Raw genomic sequence first — 27,993 nt, 5'->3', positions numbered from 1 at the left:
TAGCTGACAGTTGTAACATCAAAATGGTTTACACTTAAGAGGCACTAGATCCATTTGTTCATTTTCATATGTAGCTTTATTGGACTTAGAAAAATACATACGGTTGGGCGGCCCCTGTGGTTCAGTGAGCAGGACGCCGGCCCCATATACCGAGGGTGGCGGGTTCAAACCCAGCCCCGGCCAAACTGCAACAAAAAAATAGCCGGGCGTTGTGGCAGGCGCCTGTAGTCCCAGCTACTCGGGAGGCTGAGGCAAGAGAATCGCCTAAGCCCAGGAGTTGGAGGTTGCTGTGAGCTGTGTGACGCCACGGCACTCTACCGAGGGCAATAAAGTGAAACTCTGTCTCTACAAAAAAAAAAAAAAAGAAAAGAAAAATACATACGGTAATCAGAACCATAGTTCTTAAATAGTTTTAAATTAAAAGTATGCAAGTGAGAGTATATTTCCACAGTCAGAACATCAATACTACTTAATATAGTAGTAGACAGCAATTTCTGCAGCAAGTCAAAAACATTTACAGGAATGGTAAGAAATGAGCAAGAGCAGCTTGTGCCTGGCAAGTTAGCCAGCTCAGACATGTAGGAGAGGAAGGGGTTTGAATTTGAGAAAGGGATTAAAGATTTACATATTTACCTATCCTAAAAGCTACAGATTTGAGTAAAAATATTTGAATGTGGGGATGGAGACAGACCCTCTAAGGTATATGCTAACAAGCTAACTTTGATCAAACCAAAGATTGCCAGTTCAATTTATTCAGCTGGATTTAGATATATTGGATTATCTGTCAGTCACAGTTCAAATGGTAGCAAATAGTTACAACAAAACTCAAGAGCTTGGAGTATTTGCTAATGACATTTTGGATTAGACCCCTGCTTTCTCCTGAACATTCTTCTTAATGAATTCACAGTATCCAGTAGTGTTTGCAAAAGAGATTTTACTTTGGCAGCCCTCTGACAGTATATAGTTTTGAGAAGCTGTGTTTAAGGATCAGGTTTGTTCCACTTCTGCCCTCTCCCCCCATACTTAGAACTAACTCCAGGCCTACTTCTTTAGAAGTATAGATCTTCCTTCCACTGGTTCTTTGCCAGGAATTGCAGTTTAATCAGTACAACAGCCAGAGGCCAGTCTGTCATGGGATTTCCTGGGGACCATACAGACATCAGTAGCCACCTCCAATCCTTACTGCATGCCTTTGCTAAACACCCAAAGCAATGAGGCAGATGTCATGAGCAACATCAGGCTTTAGAGTCGAGAAACACTTGTATGAATGGGAAAGAGAGATGATAGGAAATAGGCAAATGACAGCAGAGCTAGAGGTTCATTTAGGAATGAGAGGAGAGTGATCGGTATTTTGTTCTCTGTTCATCTATTTCCTGCTTAGTTTTCTTGATGCAACTGAAGATCTCCTTGAAGAGCGCTTTGTATTCTGGAGGTGGTGTGGTGGTGGGGGAACCAATGGGTTCTGGGGTGATAGAGGCCAGTTCCCAGCCATCAGTGATGGGCTCCAGCTGGGCATTGCCTCCAGTCAGGTCCTTGGTTGGCACCCTGGAGGTCTGCACAGCCTTGTGGGACAGAGAGTCCTGCTCCTGCTGGCACTTCTTCAGTAGCTCCTCATACTTTACCTTCAAGGCACTATACTGAGTGTCCACTTCATGCAGAAGGGAGATACCCCTCTGCTTCACAGCCTTGGCCCTCCTGATGCAGGTCTCCTCATGGCCTTTCACGATGTCGCCCCCAGCCAGGCTGCTTAGGATTGTCTCACTGCTACTGCGCTTGAGAGGCTTTCTCTGTGCTTCCGGAATAGTCAGGAACATCTCTTCCAACAGGCTCTGGTTGGGCTCTTTGAAAGGAACAAAGAGAGAGTCTGGCACCAGCTTTTCAACCCCATTCGCAAATGGGTGCTCTGACTGCAACATCTGCCGTATCTCTGCCACCTCAGCCTCCAGCTCCAGTGCCCGGGCACGGTAGGCGTCCGTGGCCCCCAGCTGCTGCTCCAGTTCACTGTTCTCCTTCAGCACCAGCCTGTATTCCTCCTCCATAGTCACCCGCTTCTGCCGCTCTAAACTCAGCTGGGCCTGCAGCATTGTCACTGTTTTTTTCAAGTGCTCATTTTCTTCTTCATCAGGGCTTCTCTGACTTTGCAAGGATGTGATCTTCTCCGCAAACACATGATCATACACAAAGTGTCTATGGGAAAGAATGTTGAAATAATATAGGTCACCTGACAACGAAATGAGGAAGACTATTGATTCTTTTCAACTAAATATTTCAGAGGAGCTGTGAGAGTGACTGGTTTTTTTTAGCTACTTGAGAGGAGTAGCTAAGATGAGGTTGGTAAATAAACACATGAAAGCAAACTTAATTTTTGTGACTAATCTTTTTTTTAACATTAAAAGTACAATACAACATCTATTTCCTTACAGCTACTTTACAGAAAGAGAATGGTCCTCAACCTTCAACTGCAGACCAGAATCACTATGTAGCCTTAAAAAATACCTATGTATGGGCGGTGCCTGTGGCTCAAAGAAGTAGGGCGCCGGCCCCATATGCCAGAGATGGTGGGTTCAAACCCAGCCCCGGCCAAAAACTGCCAAAAAAAAAAAAAAGAAAAAACTCCAAAAACAAAAAACAGCAACAACAAAAACCTATGTCTAGGTCCAATCCTATAGATTTCAACCTCACTGGTTTGCTACCTGGATTTGGGGATTTTTCTCCAAGTGATTCATAACACACAGCCAAGATTGAGAACCAATGCAGTAGCAATTTTTAACCAAGGATGCACATCCCGGGCAGCTTTTTACACACATCTAGAAATTTATTTGTGCCTGAGGAAATGCGTTGGTATTTTGTTTTTTTTTAAACAGTTTTTTGACCGGAGCCAGGTTTGAACCCGCCACCTCTAGTATATGGGGCCGGCGCCCTACTCCTTGAGCCACAGGCGCCACCCAGTATTTGTGTTGTTTGTTTGTTTTTTGAGAGAGTCTCGCTTTGTCGCCCCTGGTAGAATTTCATGGTGTTGCAGCTCACAGCAACCTCAGACTCTTGGTCTCAAGTAATTCTCTTGCTTTAGCCTACCAAGTAGCTGAGACTACAGGTGCTGGGCAAAATGCCTGGCTACTTTTAGAGACAGGGTCTCCTTCTAGCTCAGGCTGGTCTCAAACTCGTGAGTTCAGGTGATCCACCCACCTCAGCCTCCCAGAGTGCTGGGATTACAGGCATGAGCCACCAGTATTCGTGTTTTGAAAAACACCACAGGTGATCTGATGGACAGCTGAGGCTGAGAACAACAAAATGGATCAGCTGGTCTCTCCTGTTAAGTCATAGGCAACCTGTAACTGTGTGTTTTCTTTTTTCTTTTTTTGGAGTCTCACTATGTCACCCTCAGAGTGCTGTGGCGTCACAGCTCACAGCAACCTCTAACTCTTGGGCTTAAGCAATTCTCTTGCCTCAGCCTCCCAAGTAGCTGGGACTACAGGCACCCGCCACAATGTCCAGCTATTTTTATTGTTGTTGTTGCAGTTGTCATTGTTGTTCAGCTGGCCTGGGCTGGGTTTGACCCCGTGAGCCTCAGTGTATGTGGCTGGCGCCGTGATCACTGTGCTACGGGCACCAAGCCCGTATTTATGTTTTCTTTGCTTGCCTGCCTCTCCATTAGACTGAAGGTTCATGAAGGCAAGAGTCTTCATTGATGAGCCTTGACCATCATTTCTTAACACTGGCAGAGTTTGCTATATGGTAAGTGTTCAATAAATAGTTCTTACATATTCAAACTCATAAAGGCATTTCTTTAGGTTAAAAAAACTAGTGCTTTCCTGGATTTTTGTTTTACTGAAGTTTCCATTTTTCCCCCTCACACTAAGGTAAAATAACCCCCAAACCTGTAATCTATAGGAAGTAATTCATCTTAATTTAAACTACGATTTAACACATTAAAAATCACTGAAATAAATGCTCTGAAGACTTTTGAAAAGAATTTTTCACAGAATAACTAATACCCAAGAACTCTATAATTTGCATGTTTAAGTTAAGTGGTTTTGTTCAAATCACCGGTAGTTTAATAGCTAAGGGTTGTTTCTTTTTTTTTTTTTGTAGAGACAGAGTTTCACTTTATGGCCCTTGGTAGAGTGCCGTGGCCTCACACAGCTCACAGCAACCTCCAACTCCTGGGCTTAAGCGATTCTCTTGCCTCAGCCTCCCGAGTAGCTGGGACTACAGGCGCCCGCCACAACGCCCGGCTATTTTTTGGTTGCAGTTTGGCGGGGCCGGGTTTGAACCTGCCACCCTCAGTATATGGGGCCGGCGCCTTACCGACTGAGCCACAGGCACCGCCCTAAGGGTTGTTTCTTAAAATGGTAGTTTTAATTTACTGGAATCCAGAATGTGTCAATGACATGAGACAGTCCCTGCTTGTAAATCCACAGAAAGGCAGACTCTTACTGGCGGAGGTCATACAGCTCTTTAAGACAGGAGAAACTAGGTGCTGATTTCTTCTGGTCACACTTCCCCAGGCTCCTTTTCCCTTGGCTAGATGACTTCAGTTCCTCCACTTGGCTCTGGAGGTGGTCAATGTTGGTTTGCAGGCATTCAATTGTTTCAGTCAAGCTGTGAAGAATAGACAGAAGCCAATTGCTGCTTGTCATGTTAGATTAAGGACAAAAGAGGTGAGATGAGATTAAGTGCAAGCCACTCAAACTGGGCTTTCTTAATTGGAAAGGACTTCTGGTTAATCTCCACTCTCAAAAAGAATTAAGTTAAACTTTACCCCATGTTGACCCAAACTCACAGCAGCCACATTCTATTAATAGTTTATAATAAATAACTCCCCCTGGGGCTTCCTCCATAAATTCTAGAAAATTTACCTCAGAATCTTTTGCTGTGAGGCTTTGCTGTCAGCAACTAGCTTTTGATTTGTTTCTTCCAGTTCTCTTGCTGTGACATCTAATTGCTCATAAACCTTTGCATGCTGTTCATTCATTTGCCGCAGAAGATCCACCTGCTTGGTCAGATACTGTAAGAGAAGATGATTGGGACAGGGTGACAGAAACAGATGATGAGACACCTGCAATGTTCCAACACCAATTCTCTGATTCTCCAACACAAACTAGTGTGAGGATAGAGGCTAGCATAACGCTTGCAGCTCTGGGCTCACGAGCCTCCCAGCAAGTCCATTTGTTCACCAATCCAGAAGCTCCCTGAGCCCCATTTCAGAGTTTCATGAATGCTTTATTACACATGCATTATTGGTGAACATATCTAGCTTCAGTCCCTCTCCACTCTCCAAGATTGGGGGATGGGATCAATAATTCCAATGCTCCAACCACATGGTTAGCTCCTCTGGGGACAAAGTCCCCATCCTATCAAGAAATTCCAAGGGTTAAAAAAAAAAAAAAAAAAAGAAATTCCAAGGGTTTAGGAGCTCTATGCCAGGAACCAGAGACAATGACCAAATAATTTTTATTAAACCATAATACCACAGGCTTATTTTATGAAAAGGACTTTAAATCCCAATGCCTCTCTCAATAGGAAACATGCACAGGCTATCCTTTAATGCTTAGTTCCCCTAATTCTTGCCAATATCTCTGTGTATCATGAGGCTGGTCTAATTTTACAAAACACATAACATACATAAAACTAACATTCAACGAAAAATCTAGTGAGACATGATAATTCCTCTAGAGAAAAAAAAGGATGGAACAAAAAAAGCATGACCAAACTTTAAACAAAAATACAGGTTTAACAGAAATAAAGCTTAAAGAAGATGACATCAGGTGATTTTCACTTAGCATACAATTGTTTTCTGAGTGTGGCATTCTAGATATAAAGTAGTGAAAAGTACATTGATTTAACCAGAAAGAAATATTTTAGCTTACTATTCTTCACAGATCGCTATTTTCTTAGTTCTATGAGAATGTTACATCACTATTATCCTCTTTATTTGTAACAAATTTTACTCTAGTAAATTAGATTATTTACTAGAGTATATAATACTGGTTTGTAAATAGCCAAGGATAAAGAGGAATAATCACAATTTTTGTTTTTTTTTTTTTTGAGACAGAGCTTTAAACTGTCGCCCTCGGTAGAGTGCCATAGCATCACAGCTCACAGCAACCTCCAACTCCTGGGCTCAAGTGATTCTCCTGCCTCCGCCTCCCAAGTAGCTGGGACTATAGGCTTCTGCCACAACGCCCGGCTATTTTTTGGTTGTAGCTGTCATTGTTGTTTGGCGGGCCCAGGCTTGTTAGCCGCTTAAGCCACAGGCGCCGAGCCAATAATCACAATCTTTTTATTTTTTTAAATTTTTTTTTTTTTTTGGCCGGGGCTGGGCTTGAACCCGCCACCTCCGGCATATGGGACCGGCGTCCTACACGTTGAGCCACAGGCGCCGCCCAGAGCAGTTTTTTTTTTTTTTTGTGGTTTTTGGCCGGGGCTGGGTTTGAACCGGCCACCTCCGGCATATGGGACCAGCGCCCTACTCCTTGAGCCACAGGGGCCGCCCTTAAATTTTTTTAATAATCACAATCTTAATGCTGCAGTGTCGTCAACTTGATCCCCCCACTCAACTCTACCCAAAGATGCTAAAACAGAGGTATTCCAAATGAATTATTCATATTTCCATGGACATGATCAGAAAGAGGAAAAAAGAGGTTTGAGGTATTACTGATGATGAAGTGATAATAGACTGAGGACTTGACTTTGAAAGCATTCTTCTTATTTTTTTGAGACAGAGTCTCACTATGTCACCCTCAGTGAAGTGCCATACTGTCACAGCTCATAGCAACTTCAATCTCTCGGGCTTAAGGGATTCTTTTGCCTCAGCCTCCCAAGTAGCACCCACCACAATGCCCAGCTATTTTTTGTTGTTGTCATTGTTGTTTAGCAGGCCCAGGTGGTGTTCAAACCCGCCAGCCCTGGTATATGTGGCTGGTGCTGTAACCATTGATCTATGGGTATTAAGCCAGAAAATACTCTTCTTGAGGTTTCTTATGACTATACAAGTATTTGCAAGGCCAAATGACAAATTTTTCAAAGAATGAGCTACATGATATTCAAAGGCCTCTTATGTAAAGAATTAAAACATAACTCAGCAGCAATGTGTTAAGTGAACATTTAATGTCTTTACCTTCAACTTTCTTATCTGAAACTCCTGGGGCCAAAAGTGTTTTGGAAAATTCCTTGAATTTTAGAAAGACAACATGGCACTTGTAGCTTACATATACCTTATACTTTGTAATATCAACTGTGAGGTTTGGGCATCACAGTAATCAAGCATTAATATGCCTACATCAAAAGTATGAACAAAGATTATAAACAGCCTCACATCAATTCAAGTCAGAATTTGCTTCCAAATGCAAATTCTGCAAACTTAAAAAAATCTTGGCTTACAGAGCTTTCGGGGTTAGGAATTGATAAGTGATTGTTAGTATCTACTGTATAGAAGTGACAGGATTAAATGAGGTAAGTGAGCACACAGCAGGGACCTGTAAAAGCCTGTTTATTTTTCACTGCCTCAATCCTGCCCAGCTTCTCTTGGTCCCTTGAAAATCAATCACTAATGTTCATGGGCAAAGTTTTTTCAACTACAGAAGTAGGCCCTTAATCCCGCTCTCTGGCTAGCAATACTAGTACCTGTCATTGATGGGAATGTGCAATTTCTCAGGAATATCACAGTGGCAATAAGGTTTAGAATCACAGGAATATATATATATCTTAGCTGCAGAATTTGTGCATGCTATTTTATAAAGTACAGGCTTCAAGTATTCTTCTGGACTGATTCAGAACAACCTTAAAAAAGGTTAATGCATAAACCAGACACCTAAATAATTTACAATAGGAGCTATTCCTGCCCTAGTGACTGCAATATTCACACCCTCTACATAGGACACATCTGCCCCACAAAGGGCATGTATAAGGCCAATACATGAATGGACATCTTTCTGTGGTTGGCACAACATCAAAGAATCCGATGGGAGGCAGTGGTACAGTAGCTAAGAGGGGCTTTGGAGTCAGAATTTGAAGTCCTGCTTTACATTTATAACTGGGTGACCTTTAGCAAGTAATTTAATTTTTCTAAAGTGAGTGAGGTTTCCTTATCAATTACCTTATAAGGCTACAAAGATTAATGTATGCATGGGAGAGACTAGGACATGTCACTTCAAAATATGCTTTTTTGGCACAAAGACAAAAGGTATCCTGCCGTCTCCCTCTCTGTCAGAGAGAACAAAGGTTAACCACTGATGACACTTCAGGCCCTTATGGGCCAGAAGATAGCACGAAAGGAATCCACATTAAGAAGCTTTGCTAGTTTCCTTTACCTACCATTTATTTGCCTTCCCGTAAGCTGCTGCCCCTAGACACACTTTTCCTTCGTCTTGTTACTTCCCTAAAAATTTACCATTCTTTGTTGAAAATGCTTTACAAACTGGAAATCATATTGTTTTGAAAATTATTTATTCACTGGGTATCTCTCATGTGTATATATGAAATATACATGTCAATAAACTTCTGTTTCTCTCTGGTTAATCTGCCTTTTGTTACAGGGGTCTGTTCTAATTAAGAACTCATGAGAGTTGAAAAAACTTCTTTTTCTTCCCCTATATATGCAGATTATTAATATATATAAAGCTAATATATGTAAAGAGTACAGCATGGTATCTGGCATATAAAATTGCTCCATAGGAAGTAGCTATTGTCATCTTTTATCTGTAATTTTCACAACCTTACATGTGCTAAAATTCACTAGGAAGGTTTATTAACGTATAGGAACCTGGGTTCCTTTCCCTCCACAATGCTAACTCGGTGAAACAGGGGTAGAACCAAGATTCTGCATTTTTAGCAAATAACCTAGTGCTATTAGTGTGAGTAGTTCATGGATCACATTTAGTAGAGAAATGTTGATCTTGGACATGCAGAATCCCAGAAGTCCCCTCCTCTGACCCTATGTCTCTCTCTTGGGTCTATGAAACAAGCATTCACTGGGATAAATGATCACTCTTAAACTTAATGCTACATTTTCCCTTCTTAGGACTTAGCTTATGCAGTTATTTACTAAGATTAGGTTAGTGAATTTTAACTGTATCACAGCATTCTTTGCCATGTTATATTTTGACGGGGGGTGGTTGAGACAGTGCCTCATTCTTTCTCCCAGGCTAGAGTGCAGTGGTGTCATCATAGCTCACAGCAACCTCAAATTCTTGGGTTCAAGGGATTCTCCTGCCTTAGCCTACTGAGTGGCTGGGACTACAGGTACCTCCCATCACACCCAACTAATTTTTCTGGGATTTTTTAGAGATGGGGTCTTGCTCTTGTTCAGGCTGGTCTCAAACTCCCGACTTCAAGTGTTCCTCCTACCTCAACCTCCCAAAGTGCTACAGGTGTGAGCCACCATGCCTGACTATTTTGATGCTCTTACAATCATTAATTCTTTGAAATTACAAACTAATTACTTTAACCTTCAGTCCTCCTTGCTAACTTCTCAATCCGCGCAAATACTAACTTTCTACACGTGGCTAATTTCCTCTGCCACATTTTAAAACTTTCTATTGTGGGTAATCATCCAGTTTCAACAATTATTAACACAAAGCCAACCTTACTTCTCTATTCTCATCAGCAATCACTTCAAAGCAAATCCAAGTAATCTTAATTCAAGTATACATCTTTCTTCTTCTAAGAGATAAGACTTTTTCATTTTAACATAACCACAATTCCTTATAGAAAAAACCTCCAATAATTCCTTAACATCTACTACGTTTTAGCATTATTATTTTCCCAATTGTTTCTTAAATGATTTTTCTACCTTCATTTGTTATTGATTTTTTTCTTACTTCACAGCCAAATTTTAGAGTTGTCCCAGACTAAGTCCAGCTCCTCCCTCCTTTAGGGTCTTTTTTTCCTACTATTTCCTATGCCCAAAGATGCAATTCTCCTGGCTGGCTCCATCTAATCCAGTAATTCATTTTGCTATCCTTTTATTGGAGACAGGGCCTTGCTCTGTTGCCTAGGGTATAGTGCAGTAGCATGCTTGAAGCTCACTGCAACCTCAAACTCCTGAATCCAAGCAATCCTCCTGCCTCAAGTCTCTCAAGGATCTGGAACCACAGGCATACACTAGCATGCCTGGCTAATTCTTCTTCTTCTTTTTTTTTTTTTTTTTGTAGAGAAAGGGCCTTCTATGCTACTCAGCCTGGTCTTGAACTTCTGGCTTCAAGTGATCCTCCCACCTCAGCTTCTAAAAGTGCTAGGATTACAGGAATAAGCTGCTGTGCTGGACTCATTTTTGCTTACTTCTAATTGAAATTATGAATGGAGGTATTAAATAAAATTCATAGAAAGCCATTGGTTTGGATTGAGCTCCAGTACTAGGCCCAACAAATTAAACCAAAATGGAGTCACTCACGGTGAAGTTCCATGTCACTAAACTGAAACTAAGTTGTTTACTTGACCTGAGAATTTGGGCTGACAGATAATAACCAAATGCCAGTTTTAGCCAGCATGATAAGAAAATCCCCTCTACTTTAACCTTTATATATATATATATATATATATATATATATAGTTTGTTTGTTTGTTTTGCAGTTTTTAGCCAGGGCTGGGTTTGAATCCGCCACGTCTGGCATATGGGGGGGTGCCCTACTCCTTTGAGCCACAGGTACCACCCACTTTTATATATTTATTTTATTTTATTTTTGCAGCTGTTGGCCGGGGCTGAGTTTGAACCCACCACCTCTGGTATATAGGGCTGGCGCCCTACTCCTTTGAGCCACAGGCGCCGCCCTGCTTTAACCTTTATAGGGAAATTAACTTTGGAACAACCAATGTTCTATTGACTATTTCTGCTTTCTTCAGCCCTTTTCTGTCTATAAAACCAATCTCCTCTGCTTGGCTCATTTGAGTATTCTTTTTTTTTTTTTTGCAGTTTTTGGCCGGGGCTGGGTTTGAACCTGCTACCTCCGGCATATGGGGCTGGCACCCTACTCCTTTGAGCCACAGGCGCTGCCTTTCTTTCTTTCTTTTTTTGAGACAGAGTTTCACTTTGTCACACCCCCCCTTTTTTTTTTTTTGAGACAGAGTTTCACTTTGAGTACTATAGCATCATAGCTCACAGCAACATCAAACTCTTGGGCTCAAGTGATTCTCTTGCCTCGGCCTCCTGAATAGCTGCTATAGGCGCCAGCCACAATGCCCTGCTGGGCTCAACTGAATATTCATTCTATTTTATTCTACTTTACAGAATAAGGTATTCCCCAATTCTAGAATTGAAAATAAAAGCCAATTGAGATCCTTACACTAAATTTATTAGTTTTTGCTTCATTTTGGTTTTTAGAGACAAGGTTTACTCTGTCACCCAGGCTAAAAAGCAGTGGCATGATCTTAGCTCACTGTAGCCTCAAACTCCTGGGCTCAAGCCATCATTCTGCCTCAGCCTCCTAAGTAGCTGGAACTACAGGTCCATGCCACCATGGCCCAGGTATGTAATTTTATCTTTTGACAGAGACAATAAATCACCCGTAGTACTAGAAGTAAACTGACTTCATTGCCAACAAATATCACACTACGAATATGAAATAAGAAAATAGCACATTATAGCAGTTACAGAAATCTTGATTTATTGCTTATATTCATCTATTTGAAATTACAGTCGTTTCTGGATCTTGGCATTTAATGTGTTAATAGCTACATTACTATATTACAGATGTATTTTTTTCAATATTTGGTAGGTATTTCAATGTAACAGATTTCCATTATAATAATTCAAATTCAGGCTAGAGCACAATGGAATGATCTCATCCTCTTGAGCTCAAGCGATCCTTCTGCCTCAGCCTCCCAAATGAAGACTACAGGCAAATACTTCCATACCGGGACAATTTTTTAATTTTTTTGATGAGACAGGGTCTGATTATGCTGTCCAAGCTGGTCTCGAACTCCTCTGTTCTCAAACAATCCTTCCACTTCAGCCTCCCAAACTGCTGAGATTACAGGTGTGAGCCACCATGCCCAGCCTTCTATGTATTTTAAGAGGATCATCATAGCTCTCCATTGGACAGCCAAAGGGATCCAGCCAAAGGGATCCATGGCAAAAAAAAAGATTACAAATTCTGGTCATCCTTCAGACCTCATTTCAAATAACCTTTCAGGGAGCCTTTTCTTTTTTCCTTTTTTTTTTATTAGTGTAGTTTTTTTTTTTTTTTTTTTGCTCATATGCCATGAAAAGACCAGAAAAGTAACATGAATTGCTTTTATAAAACACTTCTAATATTGCTAAGAAGCAGGCCCATTAATAGACAAATAGAAAAGAACATGCCAACATTATTGTCTATTTGTAGAATAATAAATAGGCAATTACTTTAACATACTCATATCAGCATTGAGTTTTGGAAAACAGCTGCTTTGTGGTAAATGGTCCAAGAATGCATTTCAAAACACCTAGTTTAAAGCAACACTCTTTCCAAGGTACCCCGGTAATTTCTCTTAAAATGTAACACAGTAAAAATCAACTAAATTGTTTGTTATTGTCATCCTCTTTCTAAGAAGGGAAGGCTCTTGTATATCTAGTCCATTTCTTATACACAGTAGGAACTAGAAAATCTTTGGCTAACTGGCAATTTCTAGATCTTTATTCACAACAGCTTATTGTGCTCAGCCTCAGAACTCAGACTGCCAAATGAGATTTAATTGAAAGGTTTTGAGAAGGGTTTTCGTAACAGTGCTCTTGAGAAAAGAGCCTTCTCTCTCCCTTCTCTGTATTTATTCCCGTGGCACCAATACCCCCCACTAATCTGAAGGGAAGACATTTACAATTCCTACCAGCTACTATATGGATCCCAAGTTATTGCTCCCTTTTAAAGGTATAAGGTTCAAATTATGGTTGTGGCCAAGATATAGAGAACAAGTCAATATGTAAACAAAGTATAAAGAGGTCAAATTTTTTTTGTAGTTTTTGGCAGGGGCTGGGTTTGAACCTGCCACCTCTGGCATATGGGGTCGGCGCCCTACTCCTTTGAGCCACAGGTGTCACCCCAAAGAGGTCATTTTTTTAAACAAAAGAAAGTTCCTCTTGTTTAATATACAAAAACCTGTGATAGAAAACACAGTGAAACCATTTAAGAACTTGTGATATTTTGGCCTTAGAATACCTGGCTTTAAGGATGATCTAAACAATGGCAGAGAGCCTATTTTCAAATGGTAAGAGTTGGGCGGCGCCTGTGGCTCAGTCGGTAGGGCACCAGCCCCATATACCGAGGGTGGTGGGTTCAAACCCGGCCCCGGCCAAACTGCAACCAAAAAATAGCTGGGCATTGTGGCGGGCGCCTGTAGTCCCAGCTACTCGGGAGGCTGAGGCAAGAGAATCGCTTAAGCCCAGGAGTTGGAGGTTACTGTGAGCTGGGTGAGGCCACGGCACTCTACCGAGGGCCATAAAGTGAGACTCTGTCTCTACAAAAAGCAAAACAAAACAAAAAAAAAACAAATGGTAAGAGTTTAATCTTATTATATTAAATCAAAACTAATCAGAAAAACCATTCACTTCTCTAAGAATTGGTTACAGGATTCCTATGAAGAAGTCTGATTAAATTGATCAGGAACTTAAAAGAAAAATTATTACATCTCTAAGCAAGTGCTAACATAAGGCAAGACATATATCTCTGTGTAGTCAGATACTGTGCATTAAGGCTTGGTCTCTAAAACTTCTAGTGTTTTTCTTTTTCTTTTTTTCCCTGAATCTAGAAGGAAAGTGGTTGGCTAATTTCCTACCATTCATCTCAAGGTATAGGTATGATTCTGATGGTTCTCTGGTTTTCTCTTTGATACACAGCCTCAAACGAATCTGACTGCTATATTAAACAGCAGAAAGAGAAGGGAAACATAGGGTGACAGAAATGTGGGCAAAAATGTCAATTTATAGCAAAAGTATCTAAGTTGAAATGTCTAGGAATATATACGTAGAATGTCACCTCAACTGTGAGTACAAGGTTCAGGTTTTACACAAAAACTATAAACAGGCCACCCAGAAACTGAAGCAAATCTTTAGAAAACAAAGGCTAGCAGATCATATTAACACCTATTTCCAACTGGAATGCAGGAAAAGACATACAACCCAATCTAAAAACACATAAGAAATTAAATGGAAATTTGGCTGTTAAGCAGTGTTGGGATTATCCTCAAATTAAGGATTATAGCCTAAATCCTCTGAATTTAGTTCATCAAAATGAACTTCCACAGTAGTGAAGAAATATTTCCTATTACCTTTGAAAAAATCTTTCTCCTGATTAAAGTAATATATTTCTGCTGCAGGAAATTTAGAGGAGGAAAAAAGCATGATTATGAAAAAAAGACCTATAATCCCACTATTAAATGCTTAGATTGTTTTTAAGATCTACTTTCCAGTAATCCAAGAGGATTTTTTTCCAGAATTAAGATTTTTTTCATGACTGTAGTTAACAATAATTTATTGTATATTTCAAAATAACTAGGAAAGAAGATTAGGAATGTTTCCACCATAGAGAAATGGTAAATGTTTGAGGGTGATAGATATCCCAGTTACCCAGATTTGATCATTATACATTGTCATGCGTGCATCAAAATTTCACATCACTTTTATGCACATAAATACATACAATGGTTATGTATCCATAAAATTTTAAAGATTCTTTCATTATTAAAATTTTTAAAACATGGGTATACATCCATAATCTCATCTCTTCAGAACAGCCCTGTACCAAAGTAGTACAAGCACTCATCACCATTCTCTAGAGGAGCAAACAGGATTTGAGGGGTAATTTACATGCCTAAATTCTCTAGCTATTTGCAAATAAAATTGAGGGCTTAAACTGGAATCTCCTAACACAAAGGTAAGAGTGCTTTTTACCTTCTTTAAAAATCTCCAGAGAGGGAAACACATAGTTTAGGAATTCCTGGGAGAGCTTTGTGAAGTGCTTATGCTCTTTTAGAAACTGATTTTAACAAGTATTTACCAATTACCTACTATTTGCAGAAGACCACAAACACAGGAATAATCTTCAAGTTGCAACAGGAAATGAGAGGAAAGTAGAATAAAACAAATCAAGAAATAAGTATAATACATTATAGAGTACTGAGAAATGTAGTAAGAGCAGCAAAAATGTTTTAAAACTTCCAGAAGGCACAGACTCTGGAAAGAAAAGATGCCTTGAGCAGTCGGCACAACTGGGGGGATAGTGCAAGTGTCTAAGCACAGGCGTAACAAACACACAAGGCTGCAGGCTGATTACATGATCGTAGGAAAGTGTAAGTGAATCCAATTGTGTCTGATGGTGTCAGATCTCATTACTCTCCGCACCTTTTCTCCCCTTCTCCTTTCCCTCATCAAGGAGAGGAAAAACTTACTCCAGAGTGACTCTTAAAAAATTAGGAGTTCAAATTAGCACTGATAAGAAGTAAGGCTACAGGCTTCTCTGAAGCCAACAGAAGCATTACTTTCAATAGCTTATTTAATCTTTTTTTAACCTTAAAAACAATGTTTACCAAAAATATTGATTAATATTTATGAGGAGTATTTGAAACCCACTAACATTCTTTGAAAGAACACCTGTGGTTCTACTTGCAAAATACCCTTTGGTAGTGTCCTAGTTGTCTGTTTTCATAATAAGTCAGAGTTAAATTTCTCTGGGTGGTAAGAGTTGATTTTTTGATTTTCAACTCTTTATATTTTTCTAAATTAAAAAAGTGATTATGTATTACTTTCCTAGTCAGGAAAACTCCCCAATAAGTGCTGTAAAGAGTTAGTTTAAAACTTTTACAAGTGATTGACAACTGCAACAAAAAAATAGTCGGCGTTGTGGCGGGCACCTGTAGTCCCAGCTACTTGGGAGGCTGAGGCAAGAGAATAGCTTGAGCCCAAAGAGTTTGAGATTGCTGTGAGCCGTGATGCCACTGCACTCTACCCAGGGTGACAGCTTGAGACTGTCTCCAAAAACATAAATAAATAAATTAAATAAAAAAGACAGGGTCTCCCTGTGCTACCCAGGTTGGTCTTTTTTTTTTTTCTTTTGAGACAGAGTCTCAAGCTGTCACCCTGGGTAGAGTGCTACAATGTCACAGCTCACAGCAACCTCAAACTCTTGGGCTTAAGCAATTCTCTTGCCTGAGCCTCAGAAGTAGCTGGGACTACAGGCACCAGCCACAACACCCAGCTATTTTGTTGTTGTTGTTGCAGTTGTCATTGTTGTTTTTAGCAGGCCCAGGCTGGGTTCCAACCCGCCAACCCTAGTGTATGTGGCCAGCACCCTAGCCACTGAGCTAAGGGCACCACCCCAGGTTGGTCTTGAACTCCTTGACTCAAGCAATCCTTCTACCTTACCCTCCAAAGTAGCTGGGATTACAGGTACATGCCACTATGCCCAGGTCCTAAAAGTTACAATTTGTATAAGCATGATTGGGTCTAAGGCAAGGACTATTTAATTCTACTTGTTTGAATTCCCAGCACCTGTTTCAGTAAATAATCAGAGCTTAGGAAGTACTGATTATGATAAACTGCTTCACTGGTCTAGGGTCTTTTACATTTTTCTATGCGTAGACATGAGTCTTTGGTCTACTATATCAATCTGAGGGGCAAGGATTTCTAATTTTTTTTTTTTTTTTTGAGATAGAGTCTCACTTTTTTGCCCAGGTAGAGTGCCCTAGTGTCATAGCTCACAGCAACCTCAAACTTTTAGGCTCAAATGATCGTCTTGCCTCAGCCTCCCAAATAGCTGGGATTACAGGCGCCTGCTATAATGCCTGTCTATTTTTTAGAGATGGGGTCTTGGTCTTTCTCTTGCTCAGGCTGGTGGATCCCTGAGCTCAAGCGATCCACCCATTTTGGCCTCCCAGAGTGGTAGGATTAAAGGCATAAGCAACCACGCCCAGTCAAAATTTCTAATTTAAAATGCAAAGCTTTTTTGTGGGAGGGGGATTGGGCATGGAGATAGGTGTTCTGGAGGGATGGACAACCAGTTAATATCCACAATTATCTTCTTTATAGTTAAGTGGTCTACACATAACTGGACTATTTGAGTGGGACAATGAATAAAAGAGCAGTATCTTCCATTTTAAAGTCTTTGGCATTTTTCATTTTAGTTTGTTACACTAGGCAAAAAGTAATATTTTAAGGAAAAATATCCACCAAAAATATAAATAAATCAAGCTTGTAGAGGGAGAAATAAACATGTATTTTATAATTAATTCTTTGAATGGTGCAAAAAAGTTTAAACACATTATCAAATCAGGTATTATGTATTTTAACTTTTTATCTAAACCCAAGTTTAGGATGGCATTTGGTAATGGGAGGAAAAGAGAAACCATCAAGGAAGGTATAGAGAAGAAACTTCAACATGTGGGAGTTTTCTATCCTAAGCTGGGTAGTGGGTACTTGGGTGTTCATTGTATTATTCTTTTATACTTTTCTGTATATCTTAAATACTACATATTTAAAAAAAAAAAAGACTTATGGCCAGGTGTGGTGGCTCATGCCTATAACCCTAGCACTTCGGGAGGCCAAGGCAGGAGTATTACTTGAAGTCAGGAGATGAAAAAAAAAAAAAACTCCAGAAAAACTCAATGTGATACAGCTTCATTTTGCTTCATGTAATGGCAAATACTGGGCCATTTACTTCTACTACACTCCACCAGGGTGAAGAAAGCAATCTCGTTCATCATAGTAGACTTAAAATGTTGGGAAAGCAGAAACCAACCTCCCCATTTCACTGATGGTTCTTGTTCTCAAAGTCTGTTAGAAATTAAATGCTGCTTCTAACTGCAAGTGTTACTTTAGCAGTATATGACTAGTGTTAACAACAGCAACATGTCACGTCTCAAAATCTAACTCTCCTATTGATTACCTCAATTTCCTGTAACTGCTCCTGATTGGTTGTATACATCTGCTGAAGAGATTCCTCCAATTCTGTATTCCGATCCAGTAATGTCTTTCCAAGCTCAGCAGCAAGTTGGAGATCTAGCACAACAAATGAATCTTAGAATAACAAATGATTTCACTTCAATATTTTATATAACCCAGTCCCTCAAATAAATCCCAATATACATGAATAATTTAAGTCAGATGCCAGTGGAAGGTAGAATGGCACAGAAGAAAACCCGAGTTCTTCATAAAATTCAGTTACACTGGGGCCTTCTAAAGCAGGTATCCTCTTAGGAACTCATAGGATATAAAAAATAGTAATCTTCCTTATGGAGATGTAGTCATTAGTTCAGGAATGGTCATTCAGCATGTTGACTTCTTAAATCATAACTATTTGCTAATGGAATGAACATACACATATCCTGACAGTCTACTTTTTCTGATGGACTCTTAGGCCAAAGTACAGACAAATATTTTAATAATTTCTAAAGTTTCCATGAAGGTGGCTGCTGAGAATACAGCTGACAAAGCAAAGTTTATTGTTACATATCCTGGATTCCTAAGGGTACTAAAATGACTAAACTCACAGAAGAAAAATATATCAGCATCAAGAACATTGCCCCAGGTCTTTTTTCTACATCTCTCATGTCCTTTCGCAAGATGAACAAACCAGAAAAGCAAAGCAGCAATGTGGTTTCTGAGGTAATTACATGTCAGCAGCTCATATTTCCACTTAGCACAGAACCATATTTTGTTTTAAACCTCATTTTCAACTTTCTCTTCGTAGGCATATACACACATAAGATAGGATCTGTTTATATTGTCCTCAATCCAAGAAATGAAAATTTAGTAACAATACAAAAAAGGACACTAGTTGTAACATAGGTATTGAAATCGCACAGTAAATTCTGTACTCTGACCAGGAAGGTCTAAGGTCCAGTTCTGACTACCATTTACCAGAACACTTTCAATATGGTGACTTTAAAAGTCCCCACACTTAGTATGCTTGGTTAGAGAGATGACTGTCCTGTTACTATAAGACTGAAAGTCAAATGAAATAATACACAAACTAAGCCACAATCCACAGGTAAAGTATTACTAGCATTGAATGAGTGTTTTTGTTGCTAGGGACTATGCTAAGCTTTGGCTATAGAATAGTGAATGAAATGGACAAAGTTTCCAGATTGAGGAAGGCAGGCAGCAAGTGAGTAAATTTATAAACTGTGATAAACACCATTCACTCACACATGTACACATTCAATAAAATCAGACACCATTCTATGTACTGGAATGGTGCCTAGGAACCATAAAGAACTTAGATAAGAAAAATTCCTGCCTTCACAGAGCTTATATTTGTGAGACACTATTAAAATTTTGAGACTGTTATGGTCCGTTATTTCACTTCCAAGAAACACAGTCAACAGTGTCCTTTCTGATTTACCCATGCAAGTTTCAACATGGGAGGGTTTCATTTCTTTCCATCCTCATAGATTTTATGTTTCTTGATTTTTATGTATGTGGAAACTTTCATAATGACCCACGTATTCTATAGGGACAGATACTATGACGGAGTGAGACCTTGTCTATTAAAAAAAGCAATAAATATGGAAGAGAAAAAATAAAGCAAGGGAGAGGTATAAGGCAAGTGTGGATGTAGGAGGTTGAAATTTAAGAACATGTGACAAGGGCACCCTTAGCATCAAGATGTGAAGGAACTAAGTGACCCATGTAGATCTTACCTAGGGAAATAGCATTCCAGACAGAAACAAAGCAAGTGCAAAGACCCCAGGAGGACGCATGACTGGAGATGTGTGTGTGTGTGTTGGGGGGATAGTGAAGGGAGTGGGGGCAAGAGTCAAATCAGAGGGATGCCAAGGTTGGCCAACTTGCTCAGGGCCTAAGGAGGTCAAGAGTTTGCTTTTACCCTGAAAGAGAGGGCACCCAGTACACTAGGCTTTAACAGGATTACTCTGACTACTTATGTAAACAGACTGAATGAAACAAAGGTAGAAGCAGAGTGACAAACTTAACTACAATCATCTGGGTGAGAGATGATGGTGGCTTGGAATAGGGTAGCAGATGAATTAGAGGAGAAAGAATTCTGACATGTTTTTAATGTAAAGGATTTGTTGATCACTTTGATACAAAGTATAAGAGAGAAAAGGGGGAAAAACCCTGGATTTGGTGATAATGAACAAAGGGCCCAATTTAGAAAGGGTGGTCACCAGGAAGTTCTAAGGCAACAGTTTAGCTAGACCATGAAGAATAAGGAACTCACTGTGTAAGGGCCAGGAAAGAATCCGGAATATTCTCTACAAATTTACAAGCAGCCAGAATGACAGAAGCATGGGGAGCGAGTGGGAGACATGAAGTGGGAGAAGCAGGTAGGGATCAGACCATATAGGATTTTATAGGCCACAGCAGAGAAATCTAGAATCTTATTCTTTCTAGATACAATGGAAAGCAATTTTAGTTAATAATAAAAATATTTATTATGAAACAGGGAACCTCACTACGTATGATTTTTAAACTTAATTTTTACAGACTGACAAATTTTAATGTCTATTGACAGTAAAACAATCTAGAGTAAGTGGCAACAACTTTTGTTACCTGGTAACCTCCGTTCAAAGTGCATAATTAGTATTTTACTAGATTAGTAGAAACAAAGCAGCAAACCTTATTACACACCACTGCAGATCATTTAAAAGCATTTATACTTATTTTAAAGCTAACACGTTCACTGTATAGATAAGTGCTAAAATACATTTTCTCCAGTGACCTTCTCTCCACCTTGTCTGTTTTTTCCTTGTCTCTTATGGTCTTGTCTGATGTGATTTTGAGATTAACAATACCTATCACTAGCATAACATTAAGAATTTAGTTAACAAGTCTATGAAAAAACATCGTGTGTTCACAAAACACAGAACCTTTACAAAGAGCTCAAAGCATCCAGAAGACATTAGTCTTTATATCTTTGCAGGATATTTAGCCCAGTTTTTCAGATGAGGACAACCTGAAGCACAATGCTGTACACTAACTGGTTCAAATCTACAAGGTGAGTCACAGATAAGACAGAAACTACTAGGTCAACAGGTTCTAACTCTTAATTTCATCACTATTCTTTATTATCTTCATCTGCACAGTATTAACGCTAATGAAAGGGGTATCCACATATTTCTTTGTTTGAGGGAGAGAATACAAATTTTTCCCTAGTTGCAATTACTTAATCTTTTCTACCTATTTTCATAGATGCAATAAGAAACTAACATTCAACTGTTTGGGTTTTTATTGTCACCTCTGCCAGTGAAAGCACATACAACCACTGGCAAGTTCATGTCTTGTTTTCGCCAAATGAAAAAGGAATCATGTATGGCTAAAGATGTGCCAGAAAAAAATTATTTTGTACTCACAGGGTGTATAATGTGTATACAGAGACCCACACAGAAGCCAACACAATGTATTAAAGATAAAGCATAAAAATATTACCTAGATATGACTTAAGTCTCTCTTTCTTAAGGCATAAGGTAGTAATTCCTGACTGAGAAGGATGAGACTCACCAACGTTCTTTTTTTTTTTTTTGGCCGGGGCTGGGTTTGAACCCACCACCTCCGGCATATGGGACCGGCGCCCTACTCCTTGAGCCACAGGCGCCACCCTTCACCAACGTTCTTAACTAGCAAGCAAAGCCTGAGCCAAAACCTCTCCCAGAATCAACAGTGACTTGAGACCATCATCAACCACTCTCATTCGGTAATGAAACTACCTACACTACTTCACAGCAGCCAGGAACGTCTCTCTCGCTCCTACACAAAGAGATGCTGAGCTTAGCACTCTCTAGTAAATAGCAACCAACCAAATAAGAATTTGAGACTTGTCCTTATCTGTCCTTATTTCCAATTAAACAAGGTCCCAATCTGGCTCAGTAACCTGAAGTCTCAGTCTCCTAAATATTTCATAGAATGTTTAGGATACAATTTTAGCAAGTCAAGTCTCAAATAGAAGAAAGTTTCTGTGAAGTCACACTGTAAAATAGGATATTACTTCATCTGTTAGCTTAAAGACACTGGACTTTTTTTGGTCTTAAAAAAAATTTGTTTCCTGTTTTATAGCATCTGGCTTCCATAACCAAAAAGAGCCAAAGGCTGGCAGTAAGCCCAAGAAGGTTTTCTAAATAATTAGTGAAGGTAATAGGAGAATATTGAATGTTCTTTATATTTTTAATTAAGGCACAAAGAAGAGGAAATAATATACTTTTGAAGCCTTGCACACCTGTTCATCTCTACAAGGATAATAATAAGGGTTTTTCATTAAGAGCTTGTCTTTTCTAAATCCTATTGAACTGGCCTGTCTCAGACAGCCGCTAAAAATACCATAGATTTCCTACAGGCTTGAAAATTGCAACATATCAATATCTTCATATGTTTAATTCTTCCACTAATGAATCTTTACAGGTAATAATATTCTATACATATACATATATATATATTTTGAGACAGAGCCTCAAGCTGTCCCCCTGGGTAAAGTGCTGTGGTGTTATAGTTCACAGCAACTTCCAACTCCTGGGCTCAAGCGATTCTCCTGCCTCCACCTCTCAAGTAGCTGGGACTACAGGCGCCCGCCACAACCAACGCCCGGCTATTTTTTGTTGCAGCCATCATTGTTGTTTGGTGGGACTGGGCTGGATTCAAACCCGCCAGCTCAGGTGTATGCGGCTGGTGCCTTAGCCGCTTAAGCCACAGGCGCCAAGCCAATAATATTCTATTTTTAATGTAACTTTTAACTTTAAACAGATACTGGGCAGCGCCTGTGGCTCAAGGAGTAGGGTGCTGGCCCCATGTACCGGAGGTGGCAGGTTCAAACCCGGCCCTAGCCCCGCAAAAAAAAAAAAACAAACAAAGAACCCCCAGATATTCACTCAGCTCTACTCCTTAAGCAAAAAATAGGCAGTAGGAGCTGAGCGACCTTTTTAAAAGGATCTCCTTCCAGAATTTACAAACCATTAAATCCCACTGCTACATGTATTCTATTTTTCCTATTTTACTTCAGTTAAAAAAACAAAACAAAACACAAGGACTTCGTATTCCCATGTTATTATAACTGCAGTCTAGCAGTAATTCAGTAACATCAAGGCTGAAAGCTTTTCCTATTACAAAGTCAAAAGTGTCATTTGGTGACGCTTCTGTTTAAGTCCTGTTGCCAACGTTACTATGATTGGGAAAGCAAAAATCCTGAATATAAACATCAAGAAAAATGATGGTACCAGTTTTAATAGTGCTCTAACCAGTGATTCAGCAAATTAGCTCCATCAAGGAAGATATAATCATCTTGAAAAGAAATGTTAGGACTCTTTAAACTAAGGGTTCTTTGCAGACCTGAATCCTTCTTCTAAGTTTGTACAGCTCACCAAAGGACAATTATAATAGCAGCTGGCCTGAAAGAAAATCCAGTCTCTGAAGTCTTTCCACCTTGTTCACAGGGGCACATTTCAAAGCAAGCCCCATCATTACCTGCACTGAAGGCTCCTGCTGTCCCAGAAAAGATCTTACCCACAGAGATTATTGTCAGTTTTTCTACCATGCCAACCCAGCCCTCTGACAAAGACAGTCTCTTCATCAAAGTGTTTTGTGAAAGCAAAGGGTTTTTCTCCTCCTGCTTACACGCAGCTTTACATGTTTCTAACAAGGTATGAATAGTAGACCAGAGTCTACTAAGGTTAGAATTTTCCAGCAATTTTAATTTTAAAAAGAATGCCCTAGCTAACCTTGACACAAAGATTCAATCTATTTTAATAATGGCTTCCACTGGCAAAGGAAAACTTTTTGTAGTTGTAAGATTTTGAGAACACGATCTTCGAAGTTGTTTTCAACAGCTCTCCTCAACCTTTGCTCTGTAAGTTAATAGCGAGGATGTTTAAAAACGAACAGATGTCTATACATGATAAAATCCCACTGGACTTGCTTAAGCAATCTGTTTAACAGGATGGACCTGCTCCCAAACCAAACATCTGCTAAGGGCCTACAGTGTGTCAGGCACTGTAATGGGCACATACCATGAGGTAGCATTTCCAGGCTTCTCTAATGAACATATTCCTATCAACTCCACGAGAAGAGGAAACCTGCCTATCCTATCATGTGGATAGGCACTGTGGCTCCAGTACCCAGAATACTGACTTAGAGCAGATAGTAAATTCTTGAGAAATGAACATGTTTTAAAATTTGTTAGACATTTAATAGTTCTTTAACATAATTTAGCAAAATTGTCAGAAAGATACCCTTTTATTTACATGGTAGCCTTTGTTCTTTTCCAGGCTATATTCACAATTGTTAGAATTTCGAATATTCTATTCCTATTTCACAGTTGGTTATAACAGAGTTATGTCAAAGTCCACTGCAGTAATGGATGTAAAAGCTCTTTGAAGATCACAAATTTGAAATGCACATTGACAGTAAAGAGGTTCAGACCTGATTTTTTTTTTTTTTTTGAGACAGTGTCAAGCTGTTGCCTTGGGTAAGAGTGCAGTGACGTCATAGCTCACAGCAACCACAAACTCCTGGGCTCAAGCGATCCTCTTGCCTCATTTTTTTAATTTTTAGTAGAGACAGGTTCTTGCTTTTGCTCAGGCTGGTCTCAAACTCGTGAGCTCAAGCAATCCACCTGCCTCGGCCTCCCAGAGTGCTAGGATTATAAGCGTGAGCCACCGCACCTGACCCAGACCTGTTTTTTTAATATTTGTTAATCCTCAACATATGACAACTTCATTGTCATCAGAGGTTAAAGAGAATTCCATGTGCAACCCAGATGACCTCCATTTGCTTCTCAGTAGATTGAAATGTTACAACTGGTTGTTCCTTGGTGCAGTGTGGACTAAGGGTCCCCACAGAAGAGAGCCATGAAAACAGTAATCCCGTGTGAGTACTTCAGTTCAACAGATATATACATTTTTGAGACAGAGTCTTAAGCTGTTGCCCTGGGTAGAATACCATGGCATTATCATTGTTCATAGCAACCTCCAACTCTAGGACTCAAGCAATCCTCTTGCCTCAGTTTTTCTACCCCGTTTCCCTGAAAATAAGACATCTTCCAAAAATAAGACCTACTTACAGGAAAGATAAGACATCCCCTGAAAATAAGACCTAGCGCATCTTTGGGAGCAAACCTTAATATACGACACTGTCTTATTTTCGGGGAAACAGGGTATTTTTAGTACAGACGGAGTCTCGCTATTTCTCAGGCTGGTCTTTAACTCGTGAGCTCAAGCAATAAACCTGTCTCGGCCTCCCAGAGTGCTAGGATTACAGGTGTGAGCCACCGTGCCCAGCTCAATTCAATAAATATTCAAGTCAAGCCTTTAATATGTTCTAAGTTTTATGCTACATGCTGGTAATACAAACAAAGGGCTTGCTCTCTGTCCGTAAAGAGTTCTACCTCTTGGAGGTGCCTGTGGCTCAAAGGAGTAAGTGCCAGCCCCATATGCCAGAGGTGATGGGTTCAAACCCAGCCCCGGCCAAAAACTGCAAAAAAAAAAAAAAAAAAAAAAAAAAAAAGTTATACCTCTTAAATAGAGGAAAGAAAAATACTTAGCTTTGATTATACAAATTGCTTAAATCTTAGGGAAATGTTGCAATTGCAACAGTGGTTGCTTAATAAATCCTGGAGAAAGTATCAAACTAGGCCATCAATCCTTATGGGGAAATCCAAAAACAGGTCTTTTAATACTTCAATGCAGCCGCTAAATAGCTTGCACCATACAAATGTTAATGGTGAACTACCTTTAAGAAGTCACCTTCTTCCCCAAACAAGTGCTTGTTTTATTTTCCTTTTCTACATTTGAGTCATTCAACTTATTCTTTTTTTCCTCAAGCTCAATGTTTAGCATGAACAAGAATCACAATCATTTAATGTTCAACTAAAAAAGAGATGTTAATTTTCATTACAAGTTTAGAGATAAAAGAATTGACTTGCACAAAATTGCAGAAACTGAAGATATCTGGAAAAATTACTGAGCATTATTCAGTGTTCGGTATGGTAGTTTTCGAAAAGGTCTGCTCTAGAGTTTGACGTGGAACCCTAGCTCACCCGACAGTATCCACTTCTACCTCTATAGTTATTGGATTAAATGCGCAACTGTGTGAAGGGCCTACCAAGTTATAAAAGTGTTGCCCAGTTGCACTCCAAACCGAGGGCTGCACTATGGCACTTTACCATTATCCTCTGGAGACATCATCAGCAAGAAACCCAAAGCAGGCCTGTTTTTTATTTATTTATTTATTTTTATTGTTGGGGATTCATTGAGGGTACAATAAGCCAGGTTACACTGATTGCAATTGTTAGGTAAAGTCCCTCTTGCAATCATGCCTTGCCCCCATAAAGTGTGACACACACCAAGGCCCCACCCCCAGCAGGCCTGTTTTTAAAGGAAAGTTAAAGTGGTAGAGGTGCAAGCACCCTCATATCAGTTCATCTGGCATCTAGTGAACTAACGCCCCCCCAGCCCCCACCCCCAAAAAAGCTGTGAACTGGGATGGTAAGGAAGAGATAGGCTTTGGGCAGTGACGACTACTCCTCCCGCTCTGTAGGTTCAAAAACACTTGCTCCCCCACCTAGTTTTGGGCAAGCGGCTTTATCGGTTTAGCCTCTGCTTTCCTCTTCTGGGAAATGGGATAATAAAAGTTACTCTTGTCAGGGGTCTCTGAGACCCTCGAACTGTCCAGTCGGCCAACTCTCTCATATACACTTATGGTGCGGATCGAATTGGAGCAGGTATGCAAGGCGCTTGGTACGGTTCCTGCCACATAGCAAAACCACTACCACCTGCAGCAGCTCACCCTCGGCGCTGGCCATTAAAGGCGCTGTTATGACTCGCCGAGAGACAGCGGGTCAGCTAAGCTGAGCGGCGGCTTTCTCGGCCCTGCCACTTACAGCGGGGCATGCCGATTCGCCCTCTCTGCCTCGGCAGAATGCGCTGAGGATTAAATCAGTTAATCCACAGAAGGCGCTTAAAACGGTCCCAGCCGCGCAGTTAGCACTCAACGTGCGTTAGGGATTATTCCCCGCGCTGCGCATTAGCAGGGCCGCGGGCCCCGCTCACCGGTTTCCTGCGGGCAGGAGGGGCTGGCAGTCCAGCCCCGCCGCCAGGTGAGCCCGACACCTTCCCTGCACCTGCCTGGGAAGAAGCCTCGAGCAAAAGCAACTTTTTTCACTTTCGCACCAGAGGCCTCCTCGGCCGGGCTGCCCGCCTCCCCAGAGAGCGACCTCGCCCTCACCTTGCTGGAGGTCCTGGTGGTCGTACCACGGCTCGTCCTCCTTCATCTCAAACTCTTCCACTAGGTTTTCCGCCAGCATCTCGGCCGGGTCTTCCGGGGGCAGCGGCCCCCGCCGCCGCCTTCCCGCCTCAGCCGCTGCCCCAGGCTCTCCCCCGACCCCTCCGCCCTCAGCCAGAGCCGCCCTGGGGCGGGACGCGCCGCCGCCCAGGCTCCGCCGCGCCGCCTCAGAACAGCACCCGCCGGCCGCCGCGGGAAGCGCGGCCTCCCGACGGCTTGCCGACGGGCCTCGCGCAGCCCAACGGCCTAAACGACCGGTGCCCCGGTAAGCGCCCTAAGCCGGCTCCCAACACAGCAGCCGGGCCCAACGTGGCACTTAGGCAGCACCCTCCCCGATCCGGACTGCGATTCAAACCCCCGGCGGCATCTCGACCAATCGCGAGCGGGCCGCCAGACGAGCGGCAGCCACCTTGTCCAATCGCATCTCTTCTAAGGTCCGCGGCTCGCAGGCAAGCAGCCAATGGAGGTTCCGGAAGAAACAAAGAAGGAGGGGAAAAAACGAAGGGGTGCGGCCGAAGGCCCCGCCCCCTCGCCCGGCTAGGGAATCTTCCAGGAGTGCGTCTGGGGTTCCGGGGTGTGGAGGCGGCGGTGGCTAGTGTGGTGGGTGTCTGTCCAGGCTTTCAGACTGTGGACAGTCACTGCGCGAGCCGGAGGGGCGAGGACTCCTCCAATTAGCAGTAGGCAGTTGTCTTGGGGAGTGCCTGGTGCCGGCGGGAGGCGCGAAGGGTGTCGGAAGCCCGAGGTCGGCTGTCCGGTTGGCTCTTCTCGCATCTTGACTCTCAGATTTGCTCTCGGCGGTGCTGGGA

The 27,993-nt window shown here is 41.2% G+C and overlaps 1 protein-coding gene across 1 annotated transcript; it reads right to left on the bottom strand.

Moving 5' to 3' along the window:
* Positions 1-374: 374 nt before the first annotated feature.
* CDR2 (cerebellar degeneration related protein 2) lies at positions 375-27,982 on the bottom strand. The gene is made up of 5 exons (XM_053557638.1): positions 27,131-27,982; positions 17,850-17,962; positions 4,860-5,008; positions 4,438-4,602; positions 375-2,187 (listed from the first exon to the last, which is right to left on the bottom strand). Exons 1-5 carry the CDS (start codon positions 27,207-27,209, stop codon positions 1,323-1,325), a joined length of 1,371 nt encoding a protein of 456 aa, XP_053413613.1. The 5' UTR covers positions 27,210-27,982; the 3' UTR covers positions 375-1,322.
* Between the last annotated feature and the right edge of the window lie 11 nt (positions 27,983-27,993).

The sequence above is a fragment of the Nycticebus coucang genome, chromosome 12 (assembly GCF_027406575.1).
Source record: "Nycticebus coucang isolate mNycCou1 chromosome 12, mNycCou1.pri, whole genome shotgun sequence".
In the NCBI taxonomy this organism is placed as follows: Eukaryota; Metazoa; Chordata; class Mammalia; order Primates; family Lorisidae; genus Nycticebus; species Nycticebus coucang.
The sequence above is the reverse complement of the archived record's forward strand: the minus strand, read 5'-3'. Positions and strand labels throughout refer to the sequence as shown.